General features: G+C 39.5%; 1 protein-coding gene across 5 annotated transcripts in view; it reads right to left on the reverse strand.

Moving 5' to 3' along the window:
- Positions 1-22413, reverse strand: part of VPS13C (vacuolar protein sorting 13 homolog C) — a 106753-nt gene that overhangs the window by 63115 nt on the left and 21225 nt on the right. For all 5 annotated transcript variants that reach the window (XM_081838582.1, XM_081838581.1, XM_081838580.1 and 2 more), the window contains 13 exons: positions 11407-11464; positions 11084-11211; positions 9535-9641; positions 8330-8501; positions 6563-6625; positions 5766-5901; positions 5319-5413; positions 3800-3942; positions 2644-2836; positions 2413-2527; positions 2106-2242; positions 1625-1748; positions 126-243 (listed from right to left, as the gene is read on the reverse strand). In XM_081838582.1, coding sequence (XP_081694708.1) covers positions 126-243; positions 1625-1748; positions 2106-2242; positions 2413-2527; positions 2644-2836; positions 3800-3942; positions 5319-5413; positions 5766-5901; positions 6563-6625; positions 8330-8501; positions 9535-9641; positions 11084-11211; positions 11407-11464 — 1589 coding nt within the window. The remainder of the gene's footprint in view (positions 1-125; positions 244-1624; positions 1749-2105; positions 2243-2412; positions 2528-2643; positions 2837-3799; positions 3943-5318; positions 5414-5765; positions 5902-6562; positions 6626-8329; positions 8502-9534; positions 9642-11083; positions 11212-11406; positions 11465-22413) is intronic.

Here is a 22413-nt window from a genome sequence, read left to right on the forward strand (position 1 = left end):
AGAGGAAAAAGAAAGTACTGAAATACCAAACAAGTGAATTTCAGAAAAAAATGCTTTCTACAGTTCATTTTTCCAAGAAACACATGAAATCCATAATTACAACCAATTAAATTGTGATACATTACTTAGCCATTCTGGCATCCTTCTCCACCATTGATTTGGCAAGCTGTATGTGTATGTCCATGGGATGCAATATGTGCAGAGGTGAGGGGTGTTCAAATCGAGCCTTTTTCCAATCTTCTCCTGAAGAACAATTAATAATTTGCATGTCTTAGTAACTGTAGCATGAGAGAAAATATACATTTCTAATTCAAAAGTTATGTTCTTAAACATGTAAATCCAGAGATAACCCTGGTAGAAAGAAGCACTAGTCTTAAGCAACTGATCAATTGCAGAAAACCCAATACACTAAATGCACTATCTATGAAAAGTTCAACAATTCTACCATAACCATCTTGTTACCCCCTTAAAGAGTATTTGCTAATCTTTAAGGGACCACAGTACTTTGTTTCTACTGCAACAGACTAACATGGCTACTTCTCTAAAACTGTAACATCACAGTTGCTATTAAGAAGCACCAAACTCAAGTTAAATCTGGGATGCATAACTGAAGCTAATGAGATTCTGCTGACGTCAAGATTACTACCATTCACCATCAGCTGAAGATGCTTATTTTCTCAGAACTTTAAAATGTATTGTTATTTTAGTGATGCTTTAACCTATTCTATTCTTATTTATACATGCATTATACACACACACACACACACTTTTAAAATAAAGTCTCTATTTAACATGGCACTTCTACCTCCCCACCTAGACTCCCTTATGCGCAACAACAGGGATGGGAACAGGTTACTCTCACCCAGTCTTGGACTTCTGTGCAAATTCTGGCTGAACTGAAATGTCTCAGCACTAAATCAACACAGTACAAAATGGGATCTGGAGGTACAGAGCAACAGGCAGAAAATGGATACCACAATACAAATTGTCAGATATCCCCCATGGTGGAATCGGGACAGAACTGTGCTTTACTGAGTTTAAAATCCCCAGAGCCCCACACCTACTTCTTACTTCAGAAAGGATATGACAAGTCCTTTACTCCTAAGCATGTTTGGTTGCTCTATTCATCCCTGGAGTTTCAAGTACGGTAGCTAATGACTTCCAAGCACCTGCTTTCTTCCCCATTCTACAGGCTTCCTCACACACACCTACTTCCCAGATCTCCCTGAATGTTTTCTTTCCCCTTCTGGCTTGCCACTGCATATTTATACCCAGGTACCTCAAAGCAGAGGTTGTTCCCTTGTCTGTGAATGAGGCTCTGTGGTTCCTGCTTCTCTGCCAATCTCTGTTCACCTGCTCTGTCAGACACACTTTATATAGCCACAATGGAGGCTGCAGAGCTACCACTGCAAGACATCCAGCCCAGCCGTGTTTACGTCTGGCCAGGCCAGTTGCAAGGTTCTGCAGAAACAGGCACCAGTTGCCACCTGTTCCTCCTAACACCAGTATACAAATTATTTTGTCTTGGGATTTGATTCTCAAAGCATTGCTTTCAGCTCCAAACACCAGCCAGTAATCAAGACTCTGTTTACATGTAACTTTTATTTCCTTACAGACTGAATACCTGATAAGCCAAACAGCAGTTGCACATTCTTGATTTCCACATCAAACTTGTCATATGCTTTATCCATGATCTCTTCCAGTGATGTACTTGAGGTATGGTGATTGCCTTGATTGATGCTGTTCAACTATTGAATAATCACTTTTCATTATTGTTTAGAACATATTAGACACCTCATTTTCACAGATTCATCTTTCATAGCAGCAAGATTAATCAGCAGACTGATTTATGGAAGGATTTTTAAAAATATATAGGTTCATTAACTTAAAATACTACAAATGACCAGTGAAATAGTCTTCAGGGTTAGTCAATTATCAGAGTTCACCAAAAATGATAGAACTCTAAAGGAAGGGGCACAGAGCACAAACCCCCAGACTCAGGTCACGTAGGTCATTCACTAACAACACCCACTCCTCCATTTCTAAACTATTTAAATGAAGAGATCTTTTAAGCTTTGATCTTTAGAAACCTAAGGATTATATACCTGAAAAGTACCAAAGTCCAGAATAAGAAGGTTGGATTTTTCATGGTGGAAACCTGTCTGTGGTATCAGAAGATAAGAAGGTTTCAGATTAATCCTCAAGTCAAGGACTTTGCGAGTTTCAATAATATGTGCAAGCCCTAAAACACAAAACAAAATGAGGATATTTTTAAAAATCTTGAGTGTGCAGTGTAGAAAATGGTGCAGGCTTTAAAACAAATAGATGTTAAACAGCATTCAAAAGGTCATTTGGTCAGTCTTCTGTAATCCCTCTATGTAATCAAGCGAACACATGTTTCTGGAAAGATACCTGTGGCAGTCCTCTCTTTAATTTCTTCTAGCTTGGAAAGAGTGGCCGTTGTTAAGCGTTCAAGGTCCATGCCCTTGCTTGTCTGGAAGAATTCCACCATTGCGTTTATTGTTTTCTGCAACAGAAAATTTTGTTTATGCAGTTTTCGTAATGGAATTGCAAATCCATGAATAAAAAATACAGGACTTCAAGAGAAAGAAACACTGTTAATCATTACTGAACAATACTCACTGCATCATATATAATTTCCACAGGCTGTGATTCAACAAAAAATCTCTGATCTGCAGTACTGTCTTCTGGATTATTCTCAAATTCTATTTTAAGCAGAGATGATCGTGTGTCCCCAATGGAAGCCACGAGTGAAGGAACAATGTTCTGCTGTCTCAGACCAGTTACATACCAGTGTTCAAGCTTTGCTTCTACCCTGCAAGTTAAAAGTTGACAATCTGAATGCAGAACTTACACATGCAGTTAAATATTAATCAATATTACAGGGACTAGACTTGGCCATACCAAATCAGGTGTAAGGCAGAACAAAATCGGAAAAGAATTTGGCAGAGCACCACTTTTCTGAATGTGTGTGTCTGTAAGTAGCATCAGTTTAAGGAATAAGGTAACGGTATGTATAGATGAACAGAATATGAATGATTCGCTTTCAGTTAGTCCACCATGCCTTATTTAGACATAGAATTGCTCTTCTGGGCTGAGCTCAAAAGAAACTAATTTTGCTTAACAGTTACAGCCAGCTGTGCACACCACTAATTGGCTGAAATTTGTGATGTCAATGAGCCTGCACACCACTGCCCCAAATAACTTAAGAGGTTGTCCTGTTTCCTTTTGTTTTTTTAAAATAGAATGAGGAGAATACACATAACGAGGAGCATATACATATCTAACCCTTTTAAAAGGTAAAGAAATAATGCACAGCCCACTTGAAGCAGGAGGGATAGCAAGCCTATGCACTTAACTGTGAATCAAAATTTATGGCACATATGTCTGTCTCTGCTTTGAAAAGAATAGATATAATCTGAGACAGAATCCATTTTTAGGTTTCATCATAGTGTCATCCTGATATATCCTAACAAGTTATAAATGGGTTTCAGCACCCCTCACACCACTCATTTAATGGCAGATACTAGACGTGAAAAGTTTCATGTCTCTAATAAGAACTGTCCAAAAAAAATCACTAGTTTAAAAAAAGAAACATGAAACAGATAATTTAATTTAATTTAATTTCTAATCATCCTTCACCACAAGGTTCAAGGTCGGGTTACAGCAATGTAAAAATGCAATACTAAAATCAGTTAAAACAATTTACAACCAAAGGACTGAATTAGTTTTTACTATGTGCCATCAACCACGTACCACTACCACAACAGAAACTTACTTAAGGGCTTGTGCTCCTGGTCTCTGTGATATTTTAGTGCTTAAATCAATTATCTGGATTTTAAGAGTGTCTGGAACATTTCTGTCTTCTTTAATTGTAAAGGAAGTGCTTAAGAGTTTCAGGGATACCACATGGGCAACATACTAAACAGAAGATATAAGCAGTAAAGAAGGTTAGCCATACATTTCATTGCCCACTGTACTCATCAATGTCTACTTAATAAACATATATACAGCAAAGTATAATGCTAAGACAAAACTAGTATTTAAAGGATTCTTGAAAAATATTAATTACTCCAAAGTTTTCTCCAATGGCTAAGTTCCAAGATGCAGCAAGACTTTATTGATGGCAAACTGCGCTAACTCTTCTAATGCATGTGTAGTTTAGGTCAGGGATGAACCAAATTGCAAGGTGGGAAGACTCCAGTCTTTCACCAAGCACATGTCTCAAAATATCAGCATAGGACTAACAAATTATCATTGGTGAATACTCCATTTTAGAAACCAATATCCATTACATTATTCTCCCAGAACATTTAGCTTAAGCCTAGGCCTCTAGCATCTGGCCTAGCCTTTGCCTAACTATGTATGGGTTGTGACCAGAATGGTGAGGCGTCTGGAAAGTCTTATGAAAACAGGCTGAAGGAGGTAGGCATACTTAGCATAGAAAGGAGAAGACATGATTGTGGTCTTGAAATACCTTCAGAGCAGTTAGGCAGAACATGTTGCTCCAGGAGGCAAGGACTAAAACCGATTGCAGGGAAGCAGATTTGAGTAAAGCATTAGGAAAAATTTGCTGAGAGTATGAACTCTTTGACAGTGTAACAGAATACTTCAGGAAGTAATGAGCTCTCCTTCACTGGAGGTATTTAAACAAAGGCCAAATGAAAGGCCATCTGTCTAGGATGCTGCAGTTTCACTGAGAAAGGGGGTGGACTAGATAGAGTTGAGAGGGACCTTGGGAACCATTAGTCTACTTTCCATTCAGTGGCCCTGCACCATTTGCCAGTAACAAAGCACCCAGGCTTCAAACTACTTTAAAAGTTAATGATGGTTCAATAAATTTATCTATTAACCTTAGGAGTGCTCAGCCTCTCTTGCATTCATTTTTAAAAAATAATTGTTATTAAAGATTTTCTTGATTTACAAAAGTAAATTGTCTCTTTTTCAAGTTTCAGAGTCTTTTCTACAGATCAATTACATTTGATGTGAGATATTAGTATGGTATACAGTATAAGGTTGGGGAAGAAGAGGTGGGGAGACTGACATGGGGACAAATAGAAGAGGAGGCCTTCACACCAGTATGACTCTCCTTTATACACAGCCCAATGAAACAACAAGAACCCACCAACAGCAAACAAATCAATATGACTAATTTGACCCAACAATTTCTCTTGGATCCATTTTCATCCAATGTAAAAAATAAAAAAGCCCTTAGAAGAAAATAATAATTTGGAGAAAAACAACTGCCACACACACACACACACAATATTCCTACATTTATTAAAAGGTACAAATACCTTCTTGGGTAAAGATAGATTGTGAGAACTGTCACTATAGCCGATGGCAGTGAAAAGCTTCGCCTTCTCTTCTTGTGTCATGAGATCATCAATAGCTGAACAAAAGGTTTGAGATATTGTCATTAGCTACTCATTTCAAGTGCTTGCTTATTTTTACAATATTTTCACATCACTTACAGTATTTGAAGAAAAGATTCCACTAAAACTTCTAGTGAGATTTTATTGAATAGAAACCCTGATTTGCTTTACAAATAGACATGAAGTGTGGGTGTCTCTTGTTCCATTTTTACTGATGAACTCTGATATTATTTTATCACTGAAATGATGCCACAAATTTAAGGAAAATATAGGAGCCACTATAGCCAATAATATGAAAATTTGTGCAATGCAGGCAATCCACATAAGCTAAGTATCTAGTGCCCCAGTTACTTGTAGATGCAAACCTACTTTCAGGAACTGAAAGTTCTTCTTCATCTTTTTTCTTAGATTCCTTCTTCCCCCACAATCCACTAAACCATCCACCACCTTTCTTCTCTCCATCAGTTGATTTCTTTCTCAACAGCCTTTGTCCTGACCTTATAACCTATAAATCAGAAAGTTTAAAAAATGCATGAAAAAAAAATTAGATACACTGTGGCATTGCAACCGCCAATAAGCAAAGGATGCACAAGAGATCACTCCTAAGGAAAAACTGAAAAATGAGTGTTGAACGGCAGACTAGTTTTTATTTTTTAAGCATTGCATGTTTAAGTGGCCTTCCTCTCACTTCCAGAAGACAATTTTTGGCAAAGGATAGAATGGAGATGTTTTACTAATAAATAGGCACTATGTAATAGGAGTCTGCAAGAAGAACAAAGGTGAACATCTTACTATAGAATCCTAGTTGTGTTGATGGGAGCCAATTTCAGCCTTTCCCTAGATGTTCCCTAAAGTGTTACACCACTTTAGCCAGAAAGCATAATGGAACAGGTTTATTTAAAAAAAAATCTGGTAAAGATAAAAATTGGGTAAGTGGGGAGCACCCTGGAGAGTCTTCGCAGCTTGCAAGGGGACCCTCCCCAGAGAGGACAGGGAAGGTCTCCTCACGATCCAGAGGTGCAGCAGGCCTTTCTTGAGGCTGCTCTGCCTCCCCGCCTAACAACTGACAGGCAGACAGATCGGACGCAAGTGGAGAGCTGCCTACATTCATCGTAGTCATTTCTTAATAACTACGATGCAATGAAAAAAGATAAAGTAGAGCTTACCTCAGTTTGTGCTTGCTGTCTTGCTAAAACAATATTGAACACATCTAGAGCTTTTTCTAAATCCTGTGGAACAAATGCATAAAAACAACTTTAATGTAACATTTTAACAGGGCAGTTAGCAGTTATTTCAGCAAATCTCATCAATCAGTGTGTATTAGGACCAGTCATGTGCCATCCAATGCCTTCAAAGGATGTTACCTGGATGACAAGTCTCATTTAATTAATTCAATTAAGCCACTTTTTTCTCTCTTTTGCTTCACAGCAAACTTGCTTTGCAGTCATTTCACAAAGCTGTGCATGGTACTCATCCTCATTAGTTATGTCGATGCACTCAACAATATGAAGAAGAGCAAGGACAGGGAACCTTCAGCCCATGGGCAAAACCTAGCCCACCAAGGGTCATAATTTGGCCCGTGAGGAGATTTCCCCCAAACAATGGCCACACACCTGACATCGTGGGACATCAGGTGTGGTGCAGATACCACTGTGGCTTCAAATGAACAATCAGGAGCTTAAAGTGAGCTCCCAATTGTTTCTTTGCTGAAGAAAGGTGCACAACCCTATCAGCTGATGGGTGGTGACGGCATGCCTTGCTCTAGATTGGGGGAGTGGTCGGTCTCTCTTTTGAAAACAGTCCTGTGCTGCTTCTTGAACTTTTGTTTTTTGGAGGTTCAAAAAACAGCATTCTGAAGTTCCAGAAACTGGGCCCTAAACACACAAAGTTGCCGTGTGTCATAATGATGTCAGATGATTGACAGGTGGGCAACCCCACCCGCTTGTCAAATTTGGCCCATTTTCTGCCAAGCAGAAAAAAATCCCCTCCACTGGCATACAGCCTTAGCCTCTTCTGCTATGTTGGTGTAATTTGGGGATAAGGGTGAAATTGCACTAACTGCTTGGTCTGCATCTCAAGCTGCCCTTTCCCCGTGTCTGAATTCTGTTCAGGGTTGGCATACCAGCTGCAGTGCGTTGTTACAAACAGTTCAAGGTTGGGGGCCACTGGATGGGGGATCATCCACCCTCCCTTTCTCTAAGGAATGTGTGTACATGCATTGATAGGTATAAAGTCAGTGCTGCGGTCAGCAGTGTTTTAGGTCCAAACTTATTATTCCTCTTGCAATACCATTACTATTACTAGAAGAACTATGGATAGAACTGAGTTGAATCTCTCTGGATATTTGGATCTCTACATCTAAACCAGAGAACTGTACTTAGTAGAACACTTCATGATGCACTTGCATCTCTTACATTTATGTAGTTAGTGTGTTGGACGTGTTTTGTGTTTTAAGACAATAAAAACTTTACACTGAACTGTGTGGACAAGGAGATTTTTAACCGTCAACTCTGGAAAGGCTGACAACTGGAGGGCAAGAAGACACTGATGCTCTGCTGGACTACTACTCTGCTAAAGCTGTGAATACTCTGCTGATCACGCTGGTCAAGGTGTGACATCATATTGCCACCATAACATGATAACATGCTATGTATTTATATCCTGCTAATAGTATCCAATGTTGCTTAGCACCTACTATAAGTAAACTCTCAGTTTCATTCCAACAAAGTAAGTCAGCTCTTATTGCTGAAGTCCGTATTAGAAAATATATCTACAAAATGATTTCACAAGGTAATATTACATATGGATTAAAAAATTGCCAGAGTAGAAAGAAATTGAGAAGTTTTTGTATTTGTGGAGGTGTCACCCCTTCCCCAGTTTATAGCAATGCATTGCATTTACAACACCACACACTCTAGAATCACATCAAATACCTGCAACTGTCTCTGTGTTTCTTCTGATACTTTGGTTTGTGTCAGTTTGCTTTTATAAACATTTTTGTAACTTTTCAGAAGCTGCCGATGATGCCTTATGTTACTCCACGACCACATGCAGCTGTATCGTCTGATATGGACTTCAAGGATGCTATTTCCTGCATATTTCCACCTGCAAAAAAAAAAAACCCCAATTATATTTTCAATACAAATGACGAGAAATTGTTGCAACCTGGAATAATACTACAGAACAGAGACTGGCAGAAGAATGCAATAGATGGGGCAAGGGATCTCAAGTTTCAGAGGTTTCACAGGAGCAGCAAGTAAATTACTTTTCTTTAAAGTGGGCTACTGAAGCAAAGAGAGCTTGGAGGGAAACCTGGAGTGGTGTGTGAAACAAATGACAGCCCAGTTCAGGTTGCATTATTTCCAAAGATGCCATGAAATACAAACTTTTTTGTTCGCCATTTAATTTCCAAAAATCTGAGAAGATACATCCATTGTACATACTCAAAATGTTTGAGAGTTGGCTGCTTAAGAGTCCAGTCATGGGCTTTGCAAACTGGGAAGAAGCCACAACTCCTCACAGGAAAAATAAGAATTCCCCCCGTAAGAACAGACTACAACTGACATTTGACACGTACAGGATATGGGCTATACTGCATAGGGGGGCATTTAGAGTTGACGAGCTTAGTCATGTCAGGGATGATGAGAGTTGCAGTACAAAAACATCCATTGACTCAAGATTGAAGAACATGGGGCTAGAGGGTGGGAAATCACTCTAGTTTCCAACTTAAGCACAAAACTGTTTAATATTCTTATAAAACAGTTGCTACCTATGTGTCAATTTGTTTCAATAATATAAGCCAACCAACAGCCTCAAAAACAGGGCAAGATAACAAAAGGGGTAGTAGCAGTAGAGAAGGATTTCAATTTCTTAAAGCTTGCTTTAGAAAAAATGGGAAAAGACCAAGAGAGACCTGATATTTCTTATGAACACATCCTACTTTCTCACAGATCACCGTGTATGCATGGTGGTGGACACTTACAGCACATACAGGAGTTCTGTTTGACCATCCATGTGAAGAACACTTTAGGAATGCTGTTAGCTGTCCTGAGTTATGAGAATAATTAGCTATCTTGCCATAAGCATGTAAGAAGATTAAAAAGCAAGAACAACAAATACAGAAAGGTCTACAACTTACCACTGTTTGGCATTCTTATGCAGTGGTACCTCTGGTCTGTACTTTCTGTATGGGAAATTTCGAACCATATAATCTATGGACTCCAGAAGGTCAATCATACTAAGGTACTAAACAAATGAAGGGGGACATGGTATCTTATCACCAGGAAATCACAGTATTTAAAGCATTCAGCTATGAGACTAAAGATTGCCATACTAGAGACATGACAAAGGTCTATTTAGTTTAAATAACTGTATTGGACATACAAGTATCCTTTTCTTATAAAGAAAGGAATAGCCATCACTCAGTAGTTGTCCCTGGCACAGAGGTGTGTTGTGTCAGAATACAGAAGTCCTAATTTTTAGCCAACAGATCTTTCTTAACAGACTCAATTCAAACCATATACAATGGTACCTCCAGTCACAAACTTAATTCGCTCCGGAGGTCTGTTTGTAACCCAAAACCGTTATTTTGCTAATGGCGCCTCCTGCTGCTGCCGCGCTGCCGGTGCGTGACTTCCGCTCGCATCCCGGGGCAGAGTTCGCAACCGGGAGCATCTACTTCCGGGTTAGCAGAGCTCGTAACCCGAAGCATTCGTAAGGAGGACGGTACATAACATGAGGTTCCACTGTACTAAAAACATGAAGCTTTCTTCAGAACTTAAGGCAAATTAATGCTGATCACAATACAGTGGAACCTCTGGTTACGTACTTAATTAGTTTCAGAGGTCCGTTCTTAACCTGAAACTGTTCTTAACCTGAAGCACCAGTTTAGGTAATGGGGCCTCCTGCTGCCGCCGCGCTGCTGCCGCACTGCCGCCGCGTGATTTCTGTTCTCATCCTGATGCAAAGTTCTTAACCCGAGGTACTATTTCTGGGTTAGCGGAGTCTGTAACCTGAAGCGTATGTAACATAAGGTACCACTGTACAGCAAACCTCTATTGAGAGAAATACATTCCTTACACCAGGGATGTGAACCTCTGCCCTGTGGGCCAATCCTGTCTCGCTGGAGGGTAAAATCTGGACTGGGAGGTCATTTACGTCATGCCACACCCACCTATCAAACAGCTGGTGTTACTGGGCAGTGTCAGCAGATTGGGGAAAGAGTTCTAACCTGCTGAGTGCTGCTTCCCCAACACATTCTCTATAGGAAAATGCTGAAGAAGCAGGACCTAGACACACACGCTTCATGGATCAACTGTCAGTTATGTCGGTCATGATGCTGATTGACATGTAACAACCCACCTGTAAAAGTTGGCCTGCAGGGTGTGGGGAGAAAATGATATGGCCCATCAGACCAAACAGGTTTTCCACCCCTGTCTTTCACCAGACTGGGAGAAATACATGTTCCTTACTCTAAAAATGCTCAAGAAAACAGGCTCTATCACATTTCACTAGTTAAACATGTAGTTTTATAATGTATTTATAAGGTATTTGTCCTCATACACATTCTTCCAGTATGGTTTGCGAAGTAACAACATGAGCAAGTAACTAAGAGCAAGCCCTACACAGGTGACTGAAGTTAATGGCACAAAACTAAAAGAAGATCATAAAGTTGCAAGCCATCTTACCTGTGGCTTGGTCAGTTCAACTGAAATGCTCTGGACTTCCATGCTCCCAACAATCTTAGGAGTTTGTAGTTCAAGTTCTGCATGAGGGTTAATATACAGCTTTGCAGATGCTGATACTGGTTTAAATACTTTAATGAGGGGGGGGGAGAAACAAGTCCTTAAATCAGAATTAGCATAATACTATGAAAATAAGTTAAAAGCAGTGTTGCACTATACAATATACTGTAAAAAGTAACTACTGAAGTAAAGAGTTATGGCCCCTCACTACCAGCAGAGGCAAGAATTGTGTAGCCACAAACCCAAATTCTGTCCTTCATACTTACTATACTGATCATCTGGAGGCTCTTGGCAAGGTGAAGGGACTCCCCTTTTCAACTGCTCCTGTAAATGACAAAAATAAACCTTTAAACATCTGAAACATGCATATTCAAACTGGGGCACAGTTAGAAACTGGGATGGAAAAGCTATTCACCACATGACTCCTGGAACTTGGGTTGTGGTCGCCAACACAGAATGTCTAATTGCATTTTTTAAAAATCAGCAACACTTTTTATTTATTTTTGGGCTGCAAGCTTACCACAGGCTGTGGAGCCGATACACTCAGGCTTTTCGTTTAACATCTCCCCCACCACCACCACAGCCATCGAGAACTAATGCCTGCCTTCTCCCCAGGACTACCAGGTGCTCAGTTTCTGAAAGGATGTGCCATAACTGCAAACTCATGATGGGCACACTATATTCCTCTTTATTTCAGTGTGCCCCTCACAAGGAAGTGAAAGGTCCCCCACCCACTACTATTTCCCCACCTTTGGTGTAACTTTCAGCCAGGCTGCTGCAGTGTTCCTTTCCGCAAAGGCATCTTGCATGGACCCGGAGACGTCACCTTCCCCTGCGCAGTTCCAAATGAGTCTCCCTTCTGCACAAGATACCCAACAAGCCTACCATGCCACCCCACTTCTGTCCCTTCTCCTCAGTGCCAAGGAGACCCAAGCAGACCAAGGGGGTCTGTATGTTGTACTCGTCCTGGCGCCCCATTGGGGCTCACTGGAGGAAGGCTGTCTTAAGCATATCCAGCACATGGTGCAAAGCTCCCTCTGGCGCACGCACACACACCCGTTTCCCAGAGCTTTTTAGGGAGGACAGCAGCAATTGTAATCCAGAGTCTCAGGTACCAGAGACAGCAACTAGACTTCTGAAATTGTTCACAACTGGACCACCCCTTGTTGCAAAACACGCCTGCTGCCTGGTTAGTTTTGAATGCCGAACTGGGGGGTGGGATCGCTTTGGTGAAGCTCAATTCTGACCTAATTGTCTCATGACTTCTGAGTTCCAATTCATACGTATAGCTTGCATATAATAAATATATTTACAGAAACTCTTCCACAGCTTTTTTTCCAAAACAGTATTACACTTTCATAGATTGTATCTCTTGTACTGAAGGCTATCTAAAATAGTATTCCAGTGTTTTTCAAAGTAATCCCAGTGAACAGAACTTGCATGTAACCATACCTATTTGGTCTAAATTTTTCACGTACTGCTTTGAAAAGCTGTATGTAAAATATGTAGGCTGACCATCTAAAGTAGACAACCACAAAGGAAAACATTGGAGGAGGATGTGGGAAACAAGTTGCATGGGAATCAAGGTGTGTGAAACAGAGGAAAACAAATGTTTCATTTGACACAACACAACAGAAATAAATATGAGGATTTAACTCGCAAGTAAGCACATTAAGAACTGAAGTATGAGAACTCAAGCTAAATGACACGAGATTTTCCCTATTTTCCTTCCTCAATAAGAAAATATATTGCAAAGCTGGTAGATTACTGCAGTCCCAAGAAATAAATCTGCAGATGTGAAAGAGAAACACAAAATTAAGTCAAATTAGTATTTCAACCAGGAAAAGGTAGCCATGAATTTATGAATGTTCTCACTTCCCTGTTACTTATAAAATAATGCAATAAAAGAAAGGAATAAATAAAATAATGCAATAAAGGAAAGAGGTTGTTTCCATCATGCTATTTGTGTTGTGATTTTGCTCTTGTCTCATAACTGTGTCGTTAACACTCTTTGGAATGAGGATATTAGCGATTCAAAAACCAGTTTCCTAAAACAGACTGATACTCTTGTTACTGAGACACACTAGAGTTTATATACAGACGTTTTTTAATTAAGGAATTGCAAACAATCATGAATCTAAATTATAAACTGTAACTGGTTCTGTTCACTGTTAGATAACGTGTTCTTATCATTGAATCCCCAACTTCCTGTTTAGATAGTAGGATCTCATGACCAGAGCCATATGGCAAAAACATTCAAAATGAAGCAAAAGCTGTACATATGCAACTGTTATTCATATGCACCATCTCTGCAAACTCATTACTTAACATATTTGTCAAATATTTATGTTCCAAAGATTTATGTTTCTACAACCTGTATTAAGGATTTGGAGCCAGACTTTATGCCATTTGGTTAATGGTAACTGTGAATGCACTAACTGTTCCTGATCACAGAATCAAAATGAGTAGTTCTGCTTTTCCTTACTAGGTATTGATGATCATTATTTTGTGCTGTTGGTTTTTATTCTTCTCAAATTCTATTTGCTAGGACTGATTATCTATCAGATAGCTATTGTCCCACTGCATTACTCATGCTGAAGAAGAAACTTGCCATTTCTTCATACACGCTATTAAGTCTATTTTTTTTTTAAATATTTTTATTAGTTTTACAGAATAAAAAAGAACAAAGAATAAAATACAAAAGTTTCATAAATCATATTTTCTTTTACAGAATCTTTTGGACTTCCCCACATCTTCCCGAATCTGCATTATTTATAATACCAACTTCAGCATTTTGTTATCTTATTTCATCACTTATTGTATCTTTCATTTTGTCATATTACCCATTTCAATATATTTGTAACCCAATATTCATGATACAAAGTCTTCAGCTATTTATTATCTTATTTCATTACTTATTGTATCTTTCAGTTCATTATTGTGTCTTTCAATTCATTACTTATTGTATCTTTCAATTTCATGTTACCAAAGTCAAAGTTATTGTAACCATAATCTTATATATTGTGATTAAAACATAATGCAATAAAGATTTTTCTTAATTTCACCTCTCTTTTCTTGTGCCTTAGTTTTCATTTCACCTAATTACCATTGCTGGGGCTAATATTTCCTAAAAAGTGCATTTTCTTAACATTCATACAGCTTATAGTATTTTTGTAAATAGTCCTTAAATTTTTTCCAGTCCTCTTCCATTTTTTCTTCTCCCAAGTCTCGGATTCTGCCAGTCATTTCCGCCAGTTCCATATAGTCCATCAACTGCGTCTGCCATTCCTCCAGTGTGGGTAAATCTTGTGTCTTCCAACACTTTGCGATGAGAATTCTTGCTGCTGTTGTAGCATACATAAAAAAAGTTCTATCCTTCTTTAACACATTCTGGTCTACAATGCCCAGAAGGAAGGCCTCCGGTTTCTTAGGCAAGGTATATCTAAATACCTTTTTTAACTCATTATAGATCATTTCCCAAAAGGCCTTCACTTTCGGACATGTCCACCAGAGATGAAAGAACGTCCCTTCCGCCTCTTTACACTTCCAGCATTTATTATCAGACAGGTGATATATCTTAGCAAGCTTGACTGGGGTCATGTACCACCGGTATATCATTTTCATAATATTTTCTTTCAGGGCACTACATGCCGTGAATTTCAATCCGGTGGTCCATAGCCTTTCCCAGTCCTCAAACATAATGTTATGTCCAATATCCTGTGCCCACTTTATCATGGCGGATTTGACTGTCTCATCCTGTGTATTCCATTTAAGCAGCAAGTTATACATTCTTGAAAGTAATTTGTCTTTAGGTTCTAACAATTCTGTCTCTAATTTCGATTTTTCCACCTGAAACCCAACCTTTTTATCTGTTTTGAAAATTTCCCGAATTTGAGCATAATGCAACCAGTCTCGCACCTTGCTTTTTACATTTTCAAAACTCTGCAGCTTCCAATTGTCACCATCTTTTTCAATTAATTCCCAATATTTTGGCCAGTAGGCCTCCATGTTAAGTCTCTTACGTGCCTTGGCCTCTGCCGGTGAAAGCCACCTTGGTGTTTTGCTCTCCAATAAGTCTTTATATTTTGTCCAGACCATAAAAATTGCTCTTCTAACAATATGATTTTTGAACATTTTATGAACTTTAACCTTGTCGTACCACAAATACGCATGCCACCCAAAAGCGTTATCAAACCCTTCCAGATCTAGGACATCAGTGTTCTCTAACAAAAACCAATCTTTCATCCAGCAGAAGGCTGTAGATTCGTAATATAACCTCAAGTCTGGCAGGGCAAATCCCCCCCTTTCTTTCGCATCTGTTAGTATTTTAAACTTAATTCGGGGCTTTTTGCCCTGCCAAACGAACTTAGAGATATCCTTCTGCCACTTTCCAAAACATACCACTTTGTCCACAATCTGCAGGGTCTGAAACAAGAATAACATTTTCGGCAAAACATTCATCTTTATAGCTGCTATTCGGCCTAACAAGGAAAGTTTTAGTCTTGTCCAAGTTTCCAAATCCCTTTTGATTTCTGACCAGCATTTCTCATAGTTGTCCTTAAACAAATTCAAGTTTTTAGAAGTCAAGTACACCCCTAGGTATTTTACCTTTTTAACCACATTTAATCCTGTCTCTTTCAAAAACTCATCTGCTTCTGTAGACGTTAGGTTCTTTGCTAAGACCTTAGTCTTTTGCTTGTTCAACTTAAATCCCGCCACCCGACCATAATCAGAAATTAAATCCAAAACTCTTTTTGTGCTAGAAACTGGCTCCTGTAATGTTAATACCAAATCATCTGCAAATGCTTTCAGTTTATATTGTTTCACTCCAACCTCAATGCCCCGAACTGACCGGTCCCTTCTAATCATATTCAAAAGCACCTCCAGGACCGAGATAAACAATAATGGGGATAGAGGGCACCCTTGTCGTGTCCCTTTTTCAATATTGAATTCCTCCGTCACCACATTGTTTACTATCAATTTAGCTTTTTGATCTGAATATATTGCTTCTATACCATTTTCAAACCCCCGTCCCACTTCCATCCCTTCCAAATTTTTCTTCATGAACATCCAAGAAATATTGTCAAAGGCTTTCTCCGCATCAATAAAAATTAGCACCGCTCTAGTATTAATATTTGTTTGTAAGAGTTCCAAAATGTCAATAATGTTTCTCGTATTGTCAAACAAATGCCTACCCGGGAGAAAGCCTGCTTGATCTTTGTGAATCACTTCGTTCAGTACTTTTTTAAATCTATTTGCCAAAATATCTGCAAAAATTTTGTAATCCACATTTAGGAGTGAGATGGGACGGTAGTTCTTAAGTTGAGTCTTTTCAGTTTCTGTTTTAGGAATCAATGTGATGAAAGCTTCTTTCCACGTTTCTGGTGCCTTCTTACCCTCCATGATCTGGTTACATACCTCCATCAAGGGTTGTATCAAATAGTCCTTCAAAACCTTATAATATTTGGAGGTAAGTCCATCAGGGCCTGGAGATTTGCCTAATTGGAGGTTCTGTATGGCACTCTCGATTTCCTGCTGTGAAACTTTAACATTCAGGGTTGTTCTCATTTCCTGGGAAATTTTTTGTAATCCGTTAGTTTTGATAAATTGATCTATCTCAGATTCTTTCTGCGGCCCTTGTGCATACAGATCTTTGAAATATCTCTGGAAACATTTCCTAATTTCTTCAGGCTTCTGAACCATTCTTCCTTCAATCTCTAGATTTGTAACTGTATTTAGTTTTTGTCTTTTTTTCAACTGCCATGCTAGCAGTTTCCCACACTTGTTTGCTGACTCGAAAGATCTTTGTCTCATTTGTTTAATTTTCCACTCCACTTCTTGGTTTATCAGTTTCATGTATTGGGCCTGGAAAAATTTCACTTCTCTCAGCACTTCCTTAGACTTGGGCCTGGATCTTAATTTCCTTTCACCCTCACTTATTCTCTCCAGTATCTTCTGCTTCTTTTCATTCCAGAGTCTTTTCTTTACAGTGTTTTGTTGTATTAGAAACCCTCTCATCACCGCTTTACTTGCGTCCCAGATTGTTCTTTTTTCCACCGTAGTGTTTAAGTTTATCTCAAAGTAATCTTTTAAAGTTTTTTGGGCCTTCTTCACAATTTCCTGATCTCTGAATAAAGTGTCATTCATTTTCCATCGGAAGGATCCGGTTATGTTTAGTCTCAATTCCATTTTCAAAGCATTATGGTCGGAGCAAGTTTTTGGGCAGATTTCCACTTTTCTAGTTTTAGGTGCCAGTCCTTTAGTTATCCATATTTGGTCGATTCGTGTCCATGACTGATGAGCTTCAGAAAAGAAAGTTCCTTCTTTTCCTAGGGGGTTCTTGACTCTCCATATGTCAATCAAATCCATATTGTCTGTCATTTCAAAAAAAGTTTTAGGTAGTCTGCCTTCTTTTGTTATATTTACACTCTGCGACTTATCCATATTTACAGAGACAACCCCATTCATATCTCCCAACATAATGATGTTGTTATAGTCTAGATAGTCCAGTAAAGTCTCATGCAGCTTCTTAAAAAATTCCGATTTTCCATCATTTGGTGCATAGATTCCTAATATCAAAAATTTTTCTCCATGTGTATAAATTTCGATAGCCAAAATTCTGCCTTGTTCATCTTTAAATAGAAATTTCGGTGACAGGCTCTCCTTTGCATAGATCACTACTCCTCTTTTCTTAACTCTGTCCGAAGAAATAAATTCTTGGCCTAACCTTTTATTAATTAGCACTTTCCGATGAAGCCTTGTCACATGTGTTTCTTGCAGGCAAATAATGTCCAATTGTTCTTTCTTCAATATATGAAATACTTTCCTTCTTTTTTCTGGAGAATTTCTGCCATTTATATTCCAACTAAGAAGTTGCAGAGACATCCTGAATCAATTTATAGGCCTTACAATGGGGTGTCTAGGTCCCCCGTTCCCGGCGGTGGCAGTGATGGTCCAGCTCCAGGCTGTGTGGTTTCTGGTGGTGGGGGTGGCCAAGACGCAACTGCTCCTTTCTGGAGGTCTTCCCCGTTGTCGTAAAGAAACTTCTGCTGGTCCTCTGGTGTTCTGATTCTTATTTTCCTTCCTTTATAGCTGAATGATAGTCCTTGCGGGAACTCCCACCTATAAGGGATTGTGTTGTTTCTCAACAGCTTTGCCAGTTCTAAGTATGAGGCTCTAAGATCCAATAACAATTTGGGTATGTCTCTGTAAATTTCAGCCTTTTTACCTTCTATCTCTAGAGATTTTTTGAAATGTAGGCCTAGTATCTTGTCTCTTTCTTCTCTTGATCTCAAAATGACCAAACAGTCTCTGGACTTGTCTTTCTTCACCGATCTGCCCAGTCTAAATGCAGTCACAATTTTAAAGTCTTTATCCTCTTCTATTCCCCAAAATTTGGAGAATAAAAGTGTCAAAAATCCCTCCAAATTACCTTCCTCCAATTCTGGAACAGCTCTCAACCTAAGGTTATTCTCCTTGTTTCTCAATTCCACCATCGACAGGTAGGCCTGTTGTTCCCCTACCTGTCTTTGCAGAGGCTTGATTTCACCTTTAATCTCATCAACTTTTTTGCTTGCTTGCTCCGCTTTTTGATAGGCTTCCACAGCTAATTTATGGTTTTCAGCTGTAGCTCCTTGTAGATTCTCAATTGCCTGTGTATTCTGAGAGACCTTTTCAGATAATGCACCAATAGTAGTTGTTGCTTGGTCTATTTTTAGTGATTGATTGTCCACTTTTTGATTTAAAATTGCTAATTGTTCTAAAATTTGTTTCAAAACTGTGTCAGATCCTCCTGTTGCCATGTCCTCTTCAGCAGGCTGTTCAGCCTCCACCTCCTGTGCTGTCAGGACGGTTGGAACAGATGATCTGCGATGATGAGCTAAAGTTGTTTGGACAAGTTGCACAGGCTTCCTTTCTTTTTCTTTCTCTTTTTCTCTTTCTTTAGCTTTGGCTGCTCTTGTTTTCCCTGTGCCACTCATTCCACACCTGCCTCTTGTTCAAGGTCAAATTATCCTTTATTCCATGAGAAAGCAAGTCCAGAGTACAAACAATTAAACCACAGAAATTCCAAACAAAGTATGTTTCCCAGGCCTCTGTAACTCCACAATCCTCTAGGGGGAGTATCTTAAAGTTTCAGGGAAGGAGAGGATTTTTCCGCCATTTAAAGTTTCTATAATCTCTTTTTTAATTTGTAATTCCAAGACAATAAGGAAGGTTCGCAGAGTCCTCTACTTTTTAAACTAAAGCCGCTAGGAGCCAGATTGGTAATTGCAACAATGTTTTAAACATTTAAAGTCTCAATATATGTAGCAGCTTAAAATCTTGTTACTATAGTCCGCAGTTTGACAGCTCAGTTACGCACTGACAGCCCGACGACTTGCGTTCTTGAAACAAAGTCCCAAATACAAGTCCCATAAGCAGAAATAAAGTCTCTCTTGGTCTTTTAAATAAGAAGACTGCAAATTCTGTAAATGCACAATAGTTCCACTTTACAAAGCTCCCATTAAGCGCCTCAGCGCTCCTCTGTGCCTTTGCTTTGATCTTGTAAGCAGTATCGGGAGACGGACTTCCTTTTACTCGTCACCCGGTTTCAAAGCCGAAAAAAAGATATTTTAGGTCCAAATTGTAGTTCACTTTACTCACGGGTATGTTACTTGCCAAATTGATGTTCACAGGAAGAAAGGTCGGCGCTCATCAGCAGCAGCTGCGCGGCTTCGCCTCCCGCAGAAAGAGCGATGAACTCACAGCGCCGCTCCCCCTTTCGCGCTCCGGAGCCCCTTACGGGGTCCCTTCCACACTTCTGGGGGAGTTCCTGGCGCCCGCCGAGTCCCACGGCCACGGGCTCCCTCTGCCCGTGGTTTTTCCTAACGGGTCGTCGCTATGCCGCAGCGAACGACCCTTTCCTGCGGAGCCCCTCTTCAGACAGTGAAGAGGACCGCCATCGCCGTTTCGCGCCGCCTCCGGAAGTCCATACACGCTATTAAGTCTATACCACAAAGCATATCTGTTATCAGGAAAATTAAATCCTCTTCCAGTGTAAGTGACTACATTATTTTAAGCTATTAGGCACAATGCCCTAGACTACAGTTGGGTCTTGTGCTGACCAAGAGGAAGCTCCCTATCTAGATTATAGATGGAATCACTTCATTGAAATAGTTCCTTTCTATTGTGTTAGACAAAAATGAAACTTCTACAGGCCAGCAGTTTGAATATCCAACTCAGCATATTAAAAGTAAGTACAGTGGTACCTCGCAAGACGAATGCCTCGTAAGACGAAAAACTCGCAAGACGAAAGAGTTTTTCGTTTTTTGAGTTGCTTCGCAAGACAAATTTCCCTATGGGCTTGCTTCGCAAGACGAAAACGTCTTGCAAGTTTGTTTCCTTTGTCTTGCAAGTTTGTTTCCTTTTTCTTAAAACCGTGCATTCAGGGGGTACAGTTGCGACTTGACTTCGTGGTGTGGTAGCCTTTTTTGAGGTTTTTGAAGACTTTGGTGATTTTTGAAGCTTTTCCAAAGTCCGTGCTTCGCAAGACGAAAAAACTCGCAGAACGAATTAATTTTGTCTTGCGAGGTACCACTGTATGTGGACTTATACACCATAGGTCCAACTTACTGCTCTCTCAGATCTCAGGCATTAATCTTTCCTAACCATGCTTGAGGAGATCTAGATTCTAGATCCTTAAACTGGAGAATCCAGGTACTGAATCTGGAAACAGCTGCATACAAAGCGCGCGCGCACACACACACACGCACACACACACACAACACCGGAGCAGTTTAGTGCTCTGAGCAAAGAATGCCACTTCCATGGCAGTCTCACAAAGATGGCAACCATAAGCAATGCACACCTGGAACAATCAATTAACGCTAACTAGAAAAAGAATGCAAATCAAATGTTTTCTTCTTCTTCTGGGAAGCATGTAGAAAGGCTAAATGTATGCCTGACAGTTCCAGAAAGGCAACACAGCCACAAATGCCAAGACTTGGGGTGGGATATGGTCTAAAGACACATGAGGTAGACACTTTGCTGAAGCTAAGGAGGTCTGCGTCTAGGCAATACCTGGATAGCTGTCTGCCTAGGAATTTCAAGTAAATCACCTTCAGTTCCTTGACAGAAGAAAGGCAGGATACAAATGTAAGGGGGAAATTTATAGAATGCAGAATATAAATCTGGATAAAAGTAAATAAGGGCTGAAGTTCTGTGGTAGAGCACATGCTTCCCATGCACAAAATCCCAGGCTAAATTCATGGCATCAGTCATAGGGTTACAAGGCTAGGAAAGCCTCTGCTTATGGTTTTGGAGAGTAGACTGTAGCAGGTAATCCAAGTCAGTATAAAGCAGCTTCAAATGTGGGGGAAACTAAAGAGGAATTTGTGAAATCAAGCATGACTGAGTGGGCACAAGATGTGGGTCACAATATTGATTATGAATTATGGGGAAAGCTGTGGAAAATAAATTTGAATTTTATGGCATGATAAAAGAAAATATTATGAAAATGGCCCACAGATGGTATTTAACACCCACCAGATTGACGAAAATGTCTAAAAAAGGAAAAAGCTGCATGTTGAAAGTGTAATGAAATTGAGGGATCTTTTATTCACATGTAGTGGTCCTGTAAAATCATTAAGGCATATTGGGAAACTATATATGACGAATTTAAAAAGATACTTAAAAAAACTCTTGGGGATTGTAACAACGGCGGTCCCCAAAAAACCAAAAGAGCTTACTACTATATGCCACTGCCACAGCTAGAACCTTATTGACACAAAGGTGGAGAACAAGTCTAGTACCCACTAAGGAAGAATGGCAGTATAAAATGTTCAAATATGCTGAACTGACTGGTATGACAAACCGGATAAGAGAAAATGAAGATAAGGAATACAAGGAGGAATGGACAATGTTTACTGAATATTTTAAGAACCTGTAGAAACGAATACATAGCTTAGCAGGTCTTGTGTAAACAATCCAGCAGAGTTGAAATAGACACGAGTTTTTAATAGATAACAAATTGGAGGATTAAAAAGACGTGGATTATGCAGAGTAGTAGAAAAGCAAAGGAACTAGGAAAAGGGTGGAAGGGAAGTCATATGGTGTATGTATACGTGCTGTATTTGGTATGAAGTTGTAAGCGGGACAGAGGGAGGAAAGGGGGGAGGGGGTTAAATATGCTCTCGGTTCCTGTTTTTGAAAATGCAAATAATAATAAAAAGCTGCTTCAAATGATAATAAATAATTTTGAAACTTCAGCCACATCATAATTAGTTGCTATTTAA

Source organism: Podarcis erhardii (assembly GCF_964252035.2).
Source record: "Podarcis erhardii genome assembly, chromosome: 14".
Classification (NCBI taxonomy): Eukaryota; Metazoa; Chordata; class Lepidosauria; order Squamata; family Lacertidae; genus Podarcis; species Podarcis erhardii.